The sequence below is a fragment of the Camelina sativa genome, chromosome 6, assembly GCF_000633955.1.
Source record: "Camelina sativa cultivar DH55 chromosome 6, Cs, whole genome shotgun sequence".
NCBI lineage: Eukaryota > Viridiplantae > Streptophyta > Magnoliopsida > Brassicales > Brassicaceae > Camelina > Camelina sativa.
The window spans coordinates 23,637,336-23,654,931 of NC_025690.1; the positions used below are offsets into that span (position 1 = coordinate 23,637,336).

General features: G+C 34.0%; 4 protein-coding genes across 4 annotated transcripts in view; 3 read left to right on the forward strand and 1 right to left on the reverse strand.

The window, feature by feature from the left end:
* Positions 1–1,458, forward strand: part of LOC104793199 (50S ribosomal protein L1) — a 9,666-nt gene extending 8,208 nt beyond the window's left edge. Inside the window, exons 4-10 of the mRNA XM_010519510.2 lie at positions 55–157; positions 343–407; positions 503–547; positions 652–759; positions 844–931; positions 1,026–1,072; positions 1,155–1,458. Of these exons, the coding sequence (XP_010517812.1) occupies positions 55–157; positions 343–407; positions 503–547; positions 652–759; positions 844–931; positions 1,026–1,072; positions 1,155–1,232 (534 nt within the window). The 3' untranslated portion in view covers positions 1,233–1,458. The remainder of the gene's footprint in view (positions 1–54; positions 158–342; positions 408–502; positions 548–651; positions 760–843; positions 932–1,025; positions 1,073–1,154) is intronic.
* On the forward strand, positions 7,348–9,416 carry LOC104793200 (F-box/LRR-repeat protein At2g42720-like). Its single transcript, XM_010519511.2, has 4 exons — positions 7,348–7,452; positions 7,608–8,528; positions 8,767–8,907; positions 8,989–9,416. The coding sequence occupies exons 2-4, from the start codon at positions 7,623–7,625 to the stop codon at positions 9,277–9,279; spliced, it is 1,338 nt and encodes a 445-aa protein (XP_010517813.1). The 5' UTR covers positions 7,348–7,452; positions 7,608–7,622; the 3' UTR covers positions 9,280–9,416.
* Positions 9,610–10,415, reverse strand: LOC104793201 (transcription elongation factor TFIIS-like). Its single transcript, XM_010519512.1, has one exon. It carries the CDS (start codon positions 10,360–10,362, stop codon positions 9,610–9,612), a length of 753 nt encoding a protein of 250 aa, XP_010517814.1. The 5' UTR covers positions 10,363–10,415.
* Positions 11,571–13,748, forward strand: LOC104793202. The gene is made up of 9 exons (XM_010519514.2): positions 11,571–11,822; positions 11,960–12,088; positions 12,174–12,303; positions 12,411–12,531; positions 12,647–12,728; positions 12,842–12,895; positions 13,096–13,134; positions 13,228–13,327; positions 13,402–13,748. The coding sequence occupies exons 1-9, from the start codon at positions 11,571–11,573 to the stop codon at positions 13,530–13,532; spliced, it is 1,038 nt and encodes a 345-aa protein (XP_010517816.1). The 3' UTR covers positions 13,533–13,748.

Sequence of the window (17,596 nt, forward strand, 5' to 3'; positions counted from 1 at the left end):
AATTTCTGTTTACCAGCCACTTATATAATACAAGAAATGATCTTCCTTGTTCAGGATGTGAAAGTGGCTTTCTTTGCCGAGGGAGCTGATGCAGAGGATGCAAAAGCTGCAGGAGCTGATGTCGTTGGTGGTCTTGAGCTCATTGAAGAAATCTTGAGTAAGGAACCAATGCATTTTACTTCAGCCTCCTCGGTTAATTCACTTTTGACATCTAATGAACAATTGAACATGCTTGCATTTGTCTCTGTCATAACTTATCTCATTTCTCGAGACAATCTTTTTGTTTGTTGAATTGTGTTCAAATAGTAGATTATTTATCTGTACTTTTAACTCCATCTGCAGAAAGCGGCAAGATCGACTTTGATAGATGTCTTGCAACTCCAAAAATGATGCCCCGTGTTTACAAGGTTCTTAGATATGAGCACTTATATAAAATTCTTTGGAACATGATGGATGCGACATCTTCTCACATAATATACATATGGTTTGTGCTTATTTGCAGATATCAAGGATTCTTAACAATCACGGTTTGATGCCGAACCCCAAAGTGAGTTTGATTATTTCACTCAGCATCTTACTCTAATGAATCAATTAGTATGCTTACCTCTTGCCCTTAAATTAATTTGAAGGAATATTATACTTGTTGTGTAGCAAGGTAGTGTGACCAAGGATGTTACGAAAGCAGTCAAAGACGCAAAAGCTGGACATACCAAATTTAGAATGGATAAAACTTCGATTCTTCATGTGCCACTTGGAAAGGTGACATCTCTTCCCAAAGACTTAGAAGTTTATCTGACTTTCATTAGCTTTATTCTTAACAACGAACACTTTCCTGAAAACCAGATGAGCTTTCCTGAAGACGCTTTACGAGAGAATGTTGGTGCTTTCATGAACGCCCTTTTGCTAGCAAAGCCAGCCGGATTGAAAAAGAGTAAGTCATACCGTGAACTTGTTAACTTTTGTTGAAAGAGATTATTGTTTGGCTGATTAGAGAGTACTTGTCTTTGCTTTTTTTCTTTCTGCAGCTTCAAAATATGCTGGCTATGTCAATGCATTCCACTTATGCAGCACGGTAAGCTTGTATATCAAACCCAATGTCTCCTTCTAGAAACACGTTTGGAATCCATTAAGCCTAAAAGAATTTGCTTTTGCAGATGGGAAAGGGTTATCCAGTATCGATACAGTCGTTATCTAGAGCAGCGGATCTCCATACCAAATTGCAGCTCAAGTGAAGCTAGTAGGCTCCAAATGATAAATCTTAAATTATCCAGGAAAAGTTTTCCAACTGTTTCCAAATGCTGAATCTTTGATACATTATGATTTGTTGTTTCTTAGGTAGTCTATTGCTCAATTGATCGAATTGGCTTTTGTATCTTTTAGTCACCTTTGTTGTTACTGCTTATCATCCACTTCCCCATAAAAGGCCTTTCACTTGAATAAGACAACAAATTTTGTCCTTGTTTGTTTCCATTACAACTTCAGTCTCTCAATTATATATAAAAAAAAAATGTTTGACTAATCAAGTCTCTGATAGCACTAAATATATTGTCAATCCCTTCGTACCTATTGACGGATCAAATTAACAATCTACAGTATAACCAAAGTGAGAATTTATGATTTCTAGGCTTGCTCATTTTCCTCATTTAATTTTGGCATTTACGTGGCTTTGGGACCATTCTTTAAGACTGTAATACATTATTTACTGTAAAATACATTGTTTTAGTTGGAGACTAATAAAAAACCAACATTATGTTGGAACGTTGTGATACCTCTTTTCTACAACCTTAAATGATAACACTCATCCACCTCCACGTTCTACATCATCAGTTTACTTGAGACGGTGAGGAGGATCATGACCAGAATGGTGAATAGGCATCAGAAGTAGTAAATGAATGGAAAAGTAGTAATGCATGTGGATGAATTATCAATTTTAGCTTAGACACCCAAAAAATTCGATTAGTTTAAATTGGAGGGAATTGTTCTGAATTGAACTGATTAAGTAATTAGGTTTGATTTAATTTTTTGGTTAAATTTTAGTTTGGTTCACATAAAAAGTAACGTAAGGTTAAAGAGAATGTTAATTTTTTTGCTTGTAATTTCAATTTATATTCCATGATTTAATACATTTTGTTAAGTTATAAGAAAAATATGAGAGAAAGCATTAAGCTTATGCATGGTGTGATTCAAAAAAGCTAAACATAATGTTGTGTGACATTAAATTATTTCAAACAATATGATTTCATAATTTTGAAGTTATATTTATACCAATTTTTTTTTTGTAAATACTCAGTTAGTGGCTCAGGATTCTACTAGATTAGGATCCGCCCGATGTGCGGGTTTAGATCTTTTAAAATAAAATAAAATTTAAAAGAATATTAAGTAAATATTTTAGTAATCTATCTATAAAAGTAAATAGATACACCAAGGTATCCAATGTAACATTTGGTTTAAAAGGTGTGATTCTGCGATTGAGACTATTAATCACGTTTTCTTTGAATGTCCTCGCTTGTGTGAAGTTTGGGATTTATCTCCGACTCTGGTCTCGTCAGAGGGTTTTACATATGAGTAAGTGTAATCGAATTTGGATTTTGTTTTCTGGAAGGGTGCCTCTCAAAAATGTGATCCTGATCAACTTCTTCAATTACCATGAATTTTATGGGCAATCTGGAAAACCATAAATAAATTTTTTTTTCAAGGTTTAGAGATTGAGGCAAATAATATAATTGCTAAGGCTTTGGGCGATAAGTTAGTCTGGGAAGATGCGCTCTCTTTTACGGTGGTCATGTCATCTCCATCTCCGTCTTCGCATGTCCATGTTTTTCACCTCGTGTCTAAGACAGAGCCTCTCCCCTTGCATTTGGAGTTAGAAGAGTTGTTGTGGGCCATAGAGCGGATATGTGCTGTAGGAATCACTTGTCAACATTTTTAGACTGATTGTGCTGAATTACTCACTATGGTGCAGTCCAAGATTCCCCGTCTTTCTCCAACCTGCTCGATGAGTTTAACTAGCTGGAGTTCTTCCCACTATTCTTCATTTCCTTTTAATTTATTGTTTGGTTGAAAAAAAAAAGTAAATAGATACACTTTTAGTTAAAGAAAAATAGTTGTAGATGAGTTCAAAGTTATTAAAATAAAATGAAATTTAACAAAGAATATATATTTAATTCTTTTCGTAAGTAAAAACAATGTATAAAAGTAAAGAGATAAACTTTAGTTATAGAAAATAGTTATTTTTTTGCTATAATACACTAATGTATATCCATTTACAAATATACTATCTACATTACCACTAAAAATGTATTTGTACACACAAAAAATATTTTACTTGTAAAATATACTCTTTAGTCTTTACTACAACCAACAAATTTTATTTATGAACACATTAAATAACCTATTATATATATCTTTACTTTAATATTTTTATAGTTACAAAAACACATACGTTAATCTTACATACTCATATCTTATATATATTACAATAACAGTCTTTTTGAATAAATTATTTGATTGGTAAAAAAAATATGAGACGATTTATTACTTCAACAATCTTTTTCTTTTTGTGAAGGTGAGTATTTACATTTTTTTAAAAACTGTAATTAATTGTATAGTTTTTCACAATCATTTATTTATCTTATAAAAAAAGTAATATTTTTTCTTGTAAAATTAACAACTTAAAATAATAAGTAAATAATATTATAATTTCGAATTTCTATTTATTAAGTTTTCTTTTCTCTATTTTACTTTTATATAAAATCTTTTTATGGTAGGTTTTGAATTTTACATTTTTATTTTTAATTTTTTTAATAAATTTAGAATTGACACGTGTCAACATCTGAATGATACAATTGACACGTGTCACAATCTTGTTAAATAGTAATTTTGCCATCAAGCTTTATATAATAAGATTAGGTTTTATGTAGTTGGGGTAAGATTCAATAATTAAAGCTAACCCATAATTCAATATGAAAAGTCTTTTATATCCCATTTGAAATTTTGTGTTAGTTGTTGAAGTTTTGTAGTTGGTAATTGTGTTTAATATATAACTGAATACAAAGACTAAACTGGTAAGTTAATTATCCGTTAATCTCTCAATAAAAAATGATGTTACAAATATATTTTTGTACAAGAGTTCATCAACTTTGAGAGTTTTTAAGTTGTTCCAGTGAAATTTGACCAAAATAATATGAGACTGAGTACAAAAGAAAAATAATATTTAAGATAATAAATTCTTTTGACATATAATTGTTTGTTTGATATATATATATATATATATATATATATATATATATATATATATAAATGATAGCTGACAAACATATCCACCAAGCTAAATATAAATTATTTTATCATTTTAAACTGATATTATATATACAAAAATAGATTATTTATGAACAACACAAACCCAACATTTTTTATACGTATTTTTTATATGTATCTAATATTTTTTATACATATCTTGTACCACATAATGAACATAATGTGCTAAATATACACCAATCAGAATTGCGTATATTTTATTTAGAGATTTGTACAAACACTTCATCTCGGAGTTCACCACAATCTCAAATCGTTCTTCTAGAGATGAATCGACCATGTACTTTACAAGCAAATCAAAAAGCTTGATAGCATGATCGACCAAGTCTCTGTTCATAGTAAAGAGAGACGTGGGGATGAGATATATACGTGAATTTAATTTGATTTGATTTTATTTCTAATTTGGTCTATTGGATTTAAAAAATTTGATTGTATATAATTAAGAAAACAAAATGCTAGAATTGAAAATTAATGATGATTTGATTTATGGAATATTAGTTTCTGGAATATGTCATGGAATTGGAATATATGGAGAATATGTTATTAATAATTTCTTTTTCATTTCAGTTAACCATTTAATAAATAATCGATAGAATATTGTTCAGTTATTAAGATATTATTAAACGGAGTCATCCCAGTTTGTTCGATTGTAAAATTAGTATCCGATTTGAATCCGTTTAGTAACCACTGGATAAAACGCGGAGCTATACTTAATTTAATTTGATTTTAATTTTTCTCTAATTTTCCCTATTCAATTTTTAAAAATTGATTTGATTATATAAGCTATTATATAAGCTGTGGTATATCTGGAAAGCCTGCAATGATAAACTTTTTGGTAACCTTGACTCAAATCCCCTGGCCATTTTGCGATTAGCGGAAGATGAGGCGAAAGCTTGGGCTCTAGCTCAAGTAGAGGATATGGTATTAGTTTTGGATGCTACCACAGCGGTGGATCACCGTAGAAATGGGGGATTAGGGGTTCCTAGGTCTTGCTCGAGCTATACTTGTTTCGTAGATGGGTCCTGGAAAACAACAAATCGTTTTGCGGGTAGATGATGGTTTTGTACTTCGCCCTGGGATGATGGCCCTACTATGGGTGCTGCCAATCATCGTCGTAGTCTCTCTCCTCTTTATGCCGAGATTGAAACCCTTGTTTGGGCTATGCGCTGTATGATTGGAGCGGATAACCAATCTGTTGTTTTTCTCACCGACTGCTTCGACTTAGTGAAGATGGTGTCTTCGCCTTCCGAGTGGTCAGCTTTTACGCCTTATTTGGAGGACATACAGGCGGATAAAGAGGAGTTTGTTTCCTTTTCTTTGGTCTATGTCCCTCGCTCTCAGAATGGTAAAGCGGATAATTTAGCGCGTCGTGTTCGCACTCTACCGCACTTAGTTACCTATGTAAACAATATTCCTACGCATTGGCTTATTTGAGCCAATCTTGTATTTTATTGTCAAAAAAAAAAAGCTATAATTAAGAAAACAAAATGCTAGGTTTGAAATCTGAACAAAAAGGTTACAACTGTTATAATGACGATTTTTGAATTACACTAATCAATATATCAAAATATATATTTATTCACTAGCTCCCACGTCCGAGATCATTAACCAATTTCGGTTTTGGTATCGGTTAAGGAAATACCGGAACTGAAAAGGATATTGATGGATATACTGGAGGGTCGGTATATGAGAGACTGACTATACGAGGGAGTGAAGAAAGTGAAGAAGCATACAATATATTGGTTAATGATCCTCTAAAAGAGATATGAATATATGATGTGTTTAATATGATTATACAATCTATATATATGGTTAAGACTTAAGAAGATTAAATGTTAAATTGTCATGACATGTTGATGATGCCTATGTGAGTCCAGGAATCTTTCTTCTCCACTCATAGCAAACAAATTTTGTTTGATTAAGATATGGTGGTTTTATTTAGACTTAAATCAGTTTAACTTTCATTCCTATTACTTAATTTACTCCAGCGTCCATCTCGAGGAGTAAGAAGTTACTCTTCTCCGTTTGTAATTACAGTATAAGCCCATATTGATCGATCTATAACTATAAAAATACCGTTAAATTTACTTACCAAAGTTGTAGAATTTACTTAAAATATACTATAAATGGTGGGTTTTGAACATTGATCAATATAATTGTTTACGTGAGTGATTAGTGAAAAGGAAACTGAAAGTTAGAGAAGATGAAGACGACGAACTAAAGTTTATATATAGAATTCATGGTTCGATTTGAACTGTTACACCGTCTCGTCGAAATTATAATGTATTTTGTGGAGTCCACTAGATCTTTGTTCTTCCTTAATTCTTCTTTACAACTTTGGCTCACGATACAACTGCAATACCTTCATCAATCCTCTGTTGCGTTATACTAGTCATATAGACTTGGTGTCTTCGACACACTTGGAAGTTGGAAGGAGGACACTTCTTCACATATACTATTGTTCGTTCTACGCGTAATAATGATGATTACTCTTAACAACTTACGTAATCAGCCGTGTCAATCATAAGCTTTACCTCTTAACAGTTTGGTACATGCGTCGAAATCGATATTGGTCTGTTTGATCTAGTCAATAGTCAATGATTTGGTGCTTGTAATATAGTTTTTTTATCTCTTCTTCACAGTATTTTCTCGTTATAATTGCTAACTTAACACCACTATATGATTATGTGTTGTATTCCTATCCGTTTCGTTTTTATATTATTTAAGCCAAAAACCCAAACATAGATCTTAAAAATAATGGTTTCTATAGTAATTTTCTAAAAGTGTATTTAAGCCAATAAAACCAAACCACTACTAAACTGGAAAAAAAAAAAAATGTTTGACTAATCAAGTCTCTGATAGCACTAAATATATTGTCAAATCCCTCCATTCCTATTGACTGATCAATTTAACATTATAACCAAAACGAGTGTTATTGAATTCGACGTCGTTTTGGTAGTCATACTCCTCGGCGGGTCTTTTTGATAGACTTTGGACGCGGACGACTCTTAAACTGCTGCCCTGCTTCTCTCATTTTCTACAATTTCGACCGATGTGCTGCTCTTCTCTCGAGTTTTCAAAATCCTAAATTGGGTTGAGTTTTCAGAGCTTTCGTCAATTTAGCCGCCGCCTCTGGAGGTAAGTTTTTTTCTTTGGGTATTGATGGTTTGAGATCACTATCTCTCGTTGGATCCAAGGCATACAACAAAAAAAAAAATGGAACTTGAACTCTGTGGCTGCCGTTTCTGAGTCTAGTTATTGAAATTTTGTGTCTTTTCGATACTTTGTTTTAGGGTTTGTGAGTGCTGATGGATAGAATCAGCCTTTTACCAGATGAGGTTCTTGGGCACATCTTATCGTTTCTCCCCTCAAAGCAGGCTGCTTCGACGTCGTTACTCTCTCAGAGGTGGAGGAATGTGTTTGTTTTGGTTCCAAGTCTTGACCTTGATTATGTGCTTGATGAGGCTCGTCCATACCGGCATGACCATTCCAAAGATTTCATGGATTTTGTGGAGAGTTTGCTCATTCTGCGAGGCAAGTCGCCAGTAAAGAAGTTCGCTCTAAAGATTCATCTCCCTCATCTATTTGGCATAGACCCATCTCGTATTCATTACTGGATCTGCAATGTGCTTGAGCTTGGTGGTCTTGTGGATCTTGATCTGTTCATCATTTTCCAAGGAGAACTTCACCTTGTGCCTTTGTTGATCTTCAAGAGCAAGACACTGGTTAAGCTGAGACTAGGACGTGGTTTTACACTCAAGCTTTCTCATCAGGATGTTTATCTCCCTATGCTTAAGACTTTATGTCTTGACACTGTTGATTTTGAAGGAGGTCATGATGTCCTTGAAAATCTTCTAACTCGTTGCCCTTTGCTTGAAGAACTGGTTCTTGATGATCAGCGTTGGAAAACTCGGTGTGGTTCTGTGTCTTCTCCATCTCTAAAGAGACTACGCATCCGATTCTTTAATATCCCCATCATCTCTCTTGATGTTCCCAATCTTGTCTACTTGGAACTTTCGTGTATATTTGGGAGCAAGTATGCAAATCTTAACTTGGATTCCCTCATCGAAGCTAGACTCAATCTTTGGGTAGAAGAACGACGATTAAGGGTACTAAGAGGTGGATTTGCTCATTTAGATTCTTCTGACCTGATGGATCTCATCACTGCAATCAGAAATGTTAAGGTCCTTCACTTAACTAGTGATGCTCTTGAGGTCACTCTTCTATTATTTATCTATTGTTGTAACAGTCATTTGCTGCTCAATAAAATAAAAGAAGGATAGACCAAGAGTGGTTAGGTTCTGTGTCTTCTTTCACCAAGTCTTGCGGTGGTAGTATGATCTTAATTGGCATTACAGTCTTCTGATGGCAAATTGGATCCGTTTAATTGAGGTTATGATTCAAATATTCTATTACTTGTGTGATGACCAAGCTGATTTGGTTTTGTTGCAGCTGTTTTACTATTCCGGTCAAGACTTACCCATGTTCGACAACCTTGTTTGTCTATCTATAGCAAGTGACAAGAAGCAAGGATGGCAAGTTCTGCCACTTCTTATCAAGAACTCTCCAAATCTTGAAACTCTCATCTTCAAGGTATCTCATGATAGCAGACTGACATATCCTAAACGCCGTATATACCGATATGTCTATAACTTTGTCTCCTTTATACATCAGGGTCTAGAGCACTACGGAACTTCAAAATGTGGGGATGCATGTGTTTGCTTTGGCACTTGGGAGGGTAGCCCGTCTTGCCTGTCATCTTCTCGAGTGAAGGTGCTGGAGATATGGGGTTATCAAGGAACTCCAAGAGAGCTGAACCAAGTGAAGCATTTCTTAAAGAAGCTACCATGTCTTGAGCTGGTGAAAATTTGTGCTGTAATCAACATCCAAGTGCCCATCGATGTACAGTATCTTTTGAAGCTTCCAAGAGCTTCATCAAACTGCAAGATCGAAGCCATATCTTAACTATAAAAGATAAAAACGCAAAAGCCTATTGAGTATGGTTTTGCTAAGTCCTTTTTAATATCTCTTGAATGTGAAGTCTTTGTATTTGGTTTATGACAGAAACCTTGCCAGCAGACATGAGATAAACTGTGTGGTTATTGTCAGTTTACTTTTATATATGGAACATTCCTTTTTATTGTCAAGAGAGTCTTTATAACCCAGATTTAGAAAAATTCATGAACTTGAAGCAACTTGAACCAATCATTGTATTGAAATTACAATTCAACAATATTTATAGTTATGAAAAGAGGACTGAGATTATATACAATAGTCAAACTGACTAAATCTCTGCTAAGTCATGATCAGATCAGCTGACTGAAGCATATTCATTCGGCTCTCTTCCTTAAATCTTGCTCTCTCTTGAATCCTTTGAAGCTCCTTCCGAAGCTGCTCGCTCCCCATCTCTTGTCTCTCCATTGTCACGAGTATCTCTCCATTGATCTCGCCAATTAACACTTTCCTCCTCAAATCAGGATTGTTAGTATCTCCCATGTTGAACAGAATCGAACGGTACTTAGCTTTTTGAGGTCCCATGAAACAACCTAACTTTTCAAACATTGCACATTCCACAGATACAGCCACAACGCAAGGATCACAAGCAACGACTCGTGTCTTCATCTCGGTCTCAACAACCTCATTAGCAACTTTAGCCAACGATGTTTGAAGAATCTCACGCACCTTGTCTCGTTTTGGATCTCCTGTCTTCTTCATTGTTGAACCCGTTGGAATCATCTTGACCGGAGTTGTGTCTTCATTACGGCTCTGTTCTCCACCCGAAGCGTAAAGAATCCGCAGCCAAAAGTTCCAAAGAAGCCTTCCTTCCGATCGAATCTGGGGGTTTTTGTGATCGTTGAAGAATCTCAAACCCTTCCCCATGGAGGACGTTGTGCAGACAACATCACAAGCAAGTGACTTAGGAGCTTGTTTCAAACGATTCATGGCGTCTACAAACCTCGAAACCTCGGGAGAACTCTGAACACCTCTTACAGACTTAGCCGCTCGAAGTGCTACCTCGAACAACTCCAAGAACTCTTGTCTCTGCATCGTTCTCGTTCTTGATAGGTCTCTTGTGTGTGTTTGCTCTCTCTCTCTCTCTCTCTCTCTCTCTCTCTCTCTCTCTCTCTCTCTCTCTCTCTCTCTCTCTCTCTCTCTCTCTCTCTCTCTCTCTCTCTCTCTCTCTCTCTCTCTCTCTCTCTCTCTCTCTCTCTCTCTCTCTCTCTCTCTCTCTCTCTCTCTCTCTCTCTCTCTCTCTCTCTCTCTCTCTCTCTCTCTCTCTCTCTCTCTCTCTCTCTCTCTCTCTCTCTCTCTCTCTCTCTCTCTCTCTCTCTCTCTCTCTCTCTCTCTCTCTCTCTCTATTTCTCTCTATCGAATCAGGGTTTGGAAGCAAACGAATGGTATCAGATATTTTTATATAGAGAGAGTAAGCGCGTTAGACTCTATATAATCCAATTCCAAGTAGGTTTTGTTCATTAGTTTCATGATGCTTACTTGCTATCCAAGTCTGTTTGAAATTTCCTTTTTTCTTTGTAGTTCTGAAAGAGATTCATGTGATTATTTTTTACAATGGGGACTTATTATTTTTAGAACAACCAACGTATTTACAAAAAGAAAAAAAAAAAAACTCAACAAATCAAATATCTGAACTTTCCGAATAAAGCCATGTCATTTTTTGTTTGTTTATTAAAATCCATTGTAAATTTATCTATTCCAATATATCGATCTGAACTAAAAATTATATCCTTTATTATTATCTTATAATAATGTTCTGCTAATGGGTAAAAGAAAATTACAGTTAATGAAAACACAAAACTCAAATTGGTGGGTTATGAAATTAATTATTGTATTATAATTTTTTAAGCAATCTTTTTTAGCCTATTTCAGTATCTAATTTCGTGTGGGAGGAGGATAGATAAAAAAAGCCAATCTTGGCGGGTAGTAAAAGCGTGAAGAGACACATAAGACAAGTAGCTGACACGTGCCACGGTCGGCTAAGCACGCTTTCGCCGGTCGCCGCTAGATTCATATCAGATTCCAAATAACCTTCCCTGGTTCTTATCTTGCCATGTCAGCATTCGACCCTCGTACGCCTTTAAACTCTTTCATCAATGATAAAATTATTAATTCAAAAATAAATCGGATTGAAATATATAACGAGATTTTTTTTGTTCTTCTCATAAGGGGGCGTCGTAGTGATCGGAACCGGATCGGGTCGGATCTGATTAGGATTGTACTTGTACCGGACCTTAGTTTCAATGGCGCAGATACTTTCCCCTGTTTGTACGGATCTGTTGAAGTTCCAGAACTCAGTTCTTAGCTCCAGATCAGGTGCGTCGTCGCGGTTCTCGGCGAAGACCACCGCCGGTGCTTCTTCGTCTTGGGGCTTACCTCGTTACGCCGGAAAGAGACGAAGTGGTTCCATCGGGAGGTTAAGAGTTGCAACTGAAGATGCTTCTTCTCTTTCCACCGGTGATGTCGCCGATGATTACTATGCCGTTCTCGGACTCGTAAGTAACCTAATTCCTAATCCGATTATTTTGATTATTGGCATTAGGGATTTTTGAAGTGAAATTTTGAAGCTTTAGATGGGTTACAATCCTTAAGATTCTAAAGATCGTGACTTTAATTTGTTATGTCAAAATAGCTTCCAGATGCTACACCGGCGGAGATTAAGAAAGCTTACTATAACTGTATGAAATCTTGTCATCCTGACTTGAGTGGCAATGACCCTGAAACCACAAACTTCTGCATCTTCATTAACGATATCTATGAGGTGAGTAAGTTTCTTTACTTGACTTCACATATACACAATGTAATGGTTGGTTAGTAAGGTCCCATGTGCTTTTGTTGCATTGCAGATTCTAAGTGACCCTGTACAGCGTATGGTTTACGATGAAATTCATGGTTATGCTGTGACTGCCACCAATCCTTTTCTTGATGACTCTAGCCCAAGAGATCATGTTTTTGTTGATGAGTTTGCTTGTATAGGTATTTTATTTTCTTGAAACTTCAATTCAGTGCACTTCGTTTGTGGCCGTGGTGAAAATTTTGGTACTGACTCTGATGATTCTGGATCTGTGTTTGCTGTTTAACAGGCTGCAAAAATTGTGCCAATGTGGCTCCAGATATATTTGAAATTGAGGAAGATTTTGGAAGAGCAAGGGCCTGTAACCAGCGTGGCAACCCAGATTTAATTCAGCTAGCAGTTGAGACATGGTATGTTTATATTCTGTAGATGCTGCAACTGATTGTGGAGTATAATATTACTCCTTGACTGGTGGGAAGTTTCAGGGGAACTGATTTGGAGACGCCTTTTTTGTTTTGTTTTCAGCCCGGTTGATTGCATCCATCAGACTTCTGCTGCACAGTTGTCATTGCTTGAAGATGAGATGCGAAGGGTTGAAAGAGTAAATGTAAGACGAGCGTTTCTCTTGTAGATATCTTATTGTTCATTGAAAAGAACCACAAGGCATTGCTATGATTTCTTGATTATATACTTGTTGCTAAACTGTCATTGATTGATCAGGTTGCTCTGATGCTTTCTGGAATGGGGTCAGGAGCAGTTGATGTTTTCAGAATGGTAAGAAGGAAATAAAAAAAACTCTCTGTTCTGTAGCTGATTAGAGCTGAAATGCCCCTTGTCTTTCCCCTTCTACTCCTTGGTCTTTTTATTCCCACTTACAAATAGACTTTGGCCCATGTTTTCTTCCCTTACGAAACAAGATAGCCTATACTTCTTTATTTATCATCTAACTGATCAATCTTTGAATCCCATTTCAGGCGAGATCTCGATGGGAAAAGAGGCAAGCAAAAGTTTTGGTATGAACTTTTCCACTTCGAAATCCTTACGAGACTATTTGCATTAATCTCTTAGATGAACATAACATCAACTCGTGCTTACCTATGTTTCAGAATCAAGCTAGAAGTAGAATGATGAAGCGGAAAAACACAGACGAAGAACCTTCCTATTGGGATAACCTCTGGGGCCAACAGAATGGTTACCAGAAAAGCGGTAAGATTGATGACAGTAAGCTCCCTTCGTCTTTGGTTAATGATCATGTTTACTCATTTCGATGTATGTGACAGAGGAAGAAGTACAAGAACGAGCACAGCGAGCGGCCGCAGCAGCTAGGAGATGGAGGGAATACTCACGAAGAGGCGTTGATAAGCGCCCCACCTTCAAACTCCCCGACTCCGCCTCTAAAGGAGACAACTGAAACCACATGGACATAAGTCTCTTGTAGTTTATATAGGTAAGTAGGCTTCTTACTAGATTTTATATGTAATAATTTCATTCAGCACAGCCGTACAGGTAGGTGTGTCATGTCGCGTTCTAGACTTGTATAGCTTTGTTCTCACATCGATTAAGGGAAAAAAACAAGTGTATTAAAGTAACGTATTCAATTTTATGTATAATATACTTTTCCAACGCCTAGATATAAAATAGTATAATAGATAAATTAAAACTTTAACATTGACGTCACTAGACTTGGGGGTTACTATGCACGATAATTGTGTTATAGTGCATAATAGATAGATAATGAGGAAATAATCAAGTGATTATCATTCAATTATACTAAGATTTTAGTAAAGGGATATATAATGAGGGAATATATAAAGAATCAAAGGAAATATAGTTAGACTATCTGGTTTGATCCAATCAAGAATATACTGTATATATATATACTAGAGATTGACATATAGGGCTGATCATAATAACAAGTAGAGGCGTCGATGGAGTATCCAGCGAAGGGGTCTCTTGAATGGATCGACATACAATTGATATTTGTGTTTTCGGCGATGATCATCGCACTCATCCTTATCTTTATCTCCATCTTCGGCTGCTTCTTTATAATCCGATATGCCAAGACTTACAATATTCACGACGACGACTTATACGTGGAATATATTCGAAGATCAAAGTTACAATCTTCTACTACGACGACCTAGAAGAAGTTGGAGTTCTGACATCTTCGCTTTTTCAAGTGTAGATTAAACTAGTTTGCTTCTCCTTGTGTTTTGGGGGTTTAATATTCACCTAGTCTTTTTGTTCTTGGGCTTTGCGTAGTTTCTTTAATTCTAAATTGCTTATAACTTACCCTTCAGAGTATTCATTCTCGATATATAGGATCCGGAACACCTTATTCAATCAAGTTATATATAATTCCTTCACGTACGAAGGATTAGGAATTTTAATATATTTCAGTCACCTGGGTTCTCTTCATTAAGTGAATACTCGTCTGTAAAAACTAAAACGCAACCATACACAAAGAGCGAGAGAGATGAGCAAAACATAATGAAGGAATCGATACTATTGAAAGAATGGCCAAAATTTTCAATTTATTATATATAAAAAATGAAAAACTAATAACAAATTAAACTAAATCCCATAGCGAAAAAAAACTAAATTAATCCCATACTTAACGAAAAACCATGAACAGTATTCAAACTTGATTGACGAGGTTGTATCTTTGGTCCTTGTCTTGGTCGACGATCATAGATAGCCACTGACGAAACAAATAAAGTCCAAAGATTCCACCATAGATAAGGAAAAAGAATATGGATCCGACCGTGTAATACAAATATGCTAACGCATTATCATCCATGGTTGATCGATCGACAAAGTGCCAAATGAACAATTTTATTTGTGATTTTCAATATTTGCTAGTTGTTGTAATCCAGTGAGAAAAATATTATTTTGATTCATTGTCAAACAGAGTTATATAGAATAATGGAGTAATTTCTAGTTTGACAAAATAAAAAAAAAGGAAAAAAAAGCTCTTAAGATAATTACGGATGATAAAGATCATTATATATATATATATAATAACAGTTATCTAACTTCTTCTTTTTTCGACCGCAAGAACATTTATGGGACTATTTACTAATTTAATGGGACTTGGTTCTACAGAATCTATATATATAGATTTTTGAAGTACATTTTGGGTTTTACTCTTTTATTTATACTTATTTAAATTGTTATTTTGCAATATTGATGCCTAAACAATTTAAAAAATCAATTACCAAAATCAAAGAAATCGACTAAAAACATAATATTTTATTGCCATTAGATCAACAACATATCTATAAGTTTAATATAATCTCTCAAACTTTTAATGATACACAACCAATTTTCTAAAACAAAATAATACACAATCTCTACATAATAAATTATTCCTAAAATCGAATGCATAATCCTCGGCCTATTAAATTCATATTTGCAAAATGTCCAAGTTTGGTCCAAATTCATATCTTAAACTTGCTCAGCAAGATTTTCTAGCTTTCGACCAAACTTAATCCTAACCATCCACTACCTATATAAACTAAGTTTGTCAATAGATCAATGTATTCGGCCTACATAGTCGTCTGTGTACTTATTATGTGTTCTAGGTTTGTAAATTTCTCTCCCTGGTTCTTGTTATGTGTTCTAGGTTTTGATCATTCTTTTTTAGTTTAAATCACTTTTTTATATACAGATTTGATCATTTGAACCAAGTCCATTTCGGGTTGGTCATCCTCAACATTTTGCTTTTATGATAAAGATGTTAATCTGGCAAAAAAAGCAATAGCTTCATTGAGCCTTTCAATAGCTTATGTTTCTAGATTATTAACAATGAAAGAGAATGACTTTTGAGTTTATTTTCATTTACTAATTTGTTTTTTTACTTCTGTGCAGTATTATTTGATTTCCTCAATTAAAAATCTCAATTTGACAACATGACGTCTGACCTATCTATAAACAAAGCCTTTGTTGGTTATTTTTACAGGTATAATTTGTATTCATTAAATAAATATTTCAACTTTTTAACACTAAAAATCCTTTTTCACCGAGTAAGTTGTTATATTTCATGTTATTCGACGAGGTATCTCTAATAAATAATATTTTCAATTTGAAATTGACATTTCTATATTATGAAATATCTATTGACTTTCCATAATCTCTAATCGTGTCTTTGCAGCTCTCCATAACAGTACGTTCATCGGTATTATTTTTTCATATAATTTGTTTTTAAAAAATATCAAGTGGATAATAAGGAAAATACGAGAATTTCTATAAAAAAATGAAACAACAATATCTTGTCATATTTTGTTTTAAATTTTAAATCTTCTACAATCAAATCAAATCTTAATTATTGTTATCAAAACTGCTTACTAATTATGTAGGAAATATATATACTTAAATTTCTTATATTTAATTAGGAAATTACTATATATACCATAACTTATTTATGTATTTATTTCCAGAAAATACCATAATCGCGAGATTATAATATTAACTAAATATATTGACAAAAAAAGAATATTAACTAAATTTTTATCATTTATTTTACCTCTCAACAATATGTATCCGAATATAAGAATTCGGATCTGCAAACAAATAAATGCCATAAATTTTGCTTTAATTGTTATACATATATTCGAAAGAAAAAACTTATAAAAACTAATTAACTCTGCTTAACTTCCTATAAAGAAAATAAATTTGCGGCTTCACTACGACAAGCCTTAACTTATCCTGTGTTTCTTAGTTTTTGGATGTTTATTTTTTCTGCTCATGTTTATAAAATGAGAGAAAAAGATATAGAATTCTAAACTTTGCCTTAATATACATTAATCAAGAAAAACTAATGATTAAATAGTGATTTAAAAGTTTTTATCTGGTTTATTTTGGTTCTTCAGACTAACTATATAACTATACCAGATATAAGAAAAAATTAAACTTTATAATGTTATGAAAATTAAACTTATAAAATTTTAAAAATATTACAGGACAGGATTAGATGATGAGACAAGTTCAGATCACTATTAATAATTTGAAATATCATTAGCTCAGTGCTACAATACAAAAATAAGTTAAGAAATAATTATGTAAAATGATTACATAACAGTCATACAATCTTAAGCATTAAACAAAATTAAAAATTAATAAAAATTAAAATTTAAAATTTGAATTTTTAGTTTAAAAAAATAGTCCCGCGGTACACCGCAGGTTAAAATATAGTATCAATTAAAAATCTAAACAGCTGAAAAAAATCTAGCCTAGATAAAAAGAGTGTCTTTGCCCAAAAAAAGATAAAAGGAATGTAATGCATAACTTTTTTATTTTATTTCTAATAGAATGGCTAATGTTGATGGAATTAGATCTCGCAGTAATACACGTGAATTGTTTTAGTTATACAGCTCAACGAATATTCTAAATAATAATAACAATACAGTATCTAGTGAACCTCTTTTGTTTTCATCTACTTCTGCAAAGTTCGACGCACAACGTGATGATAGAATA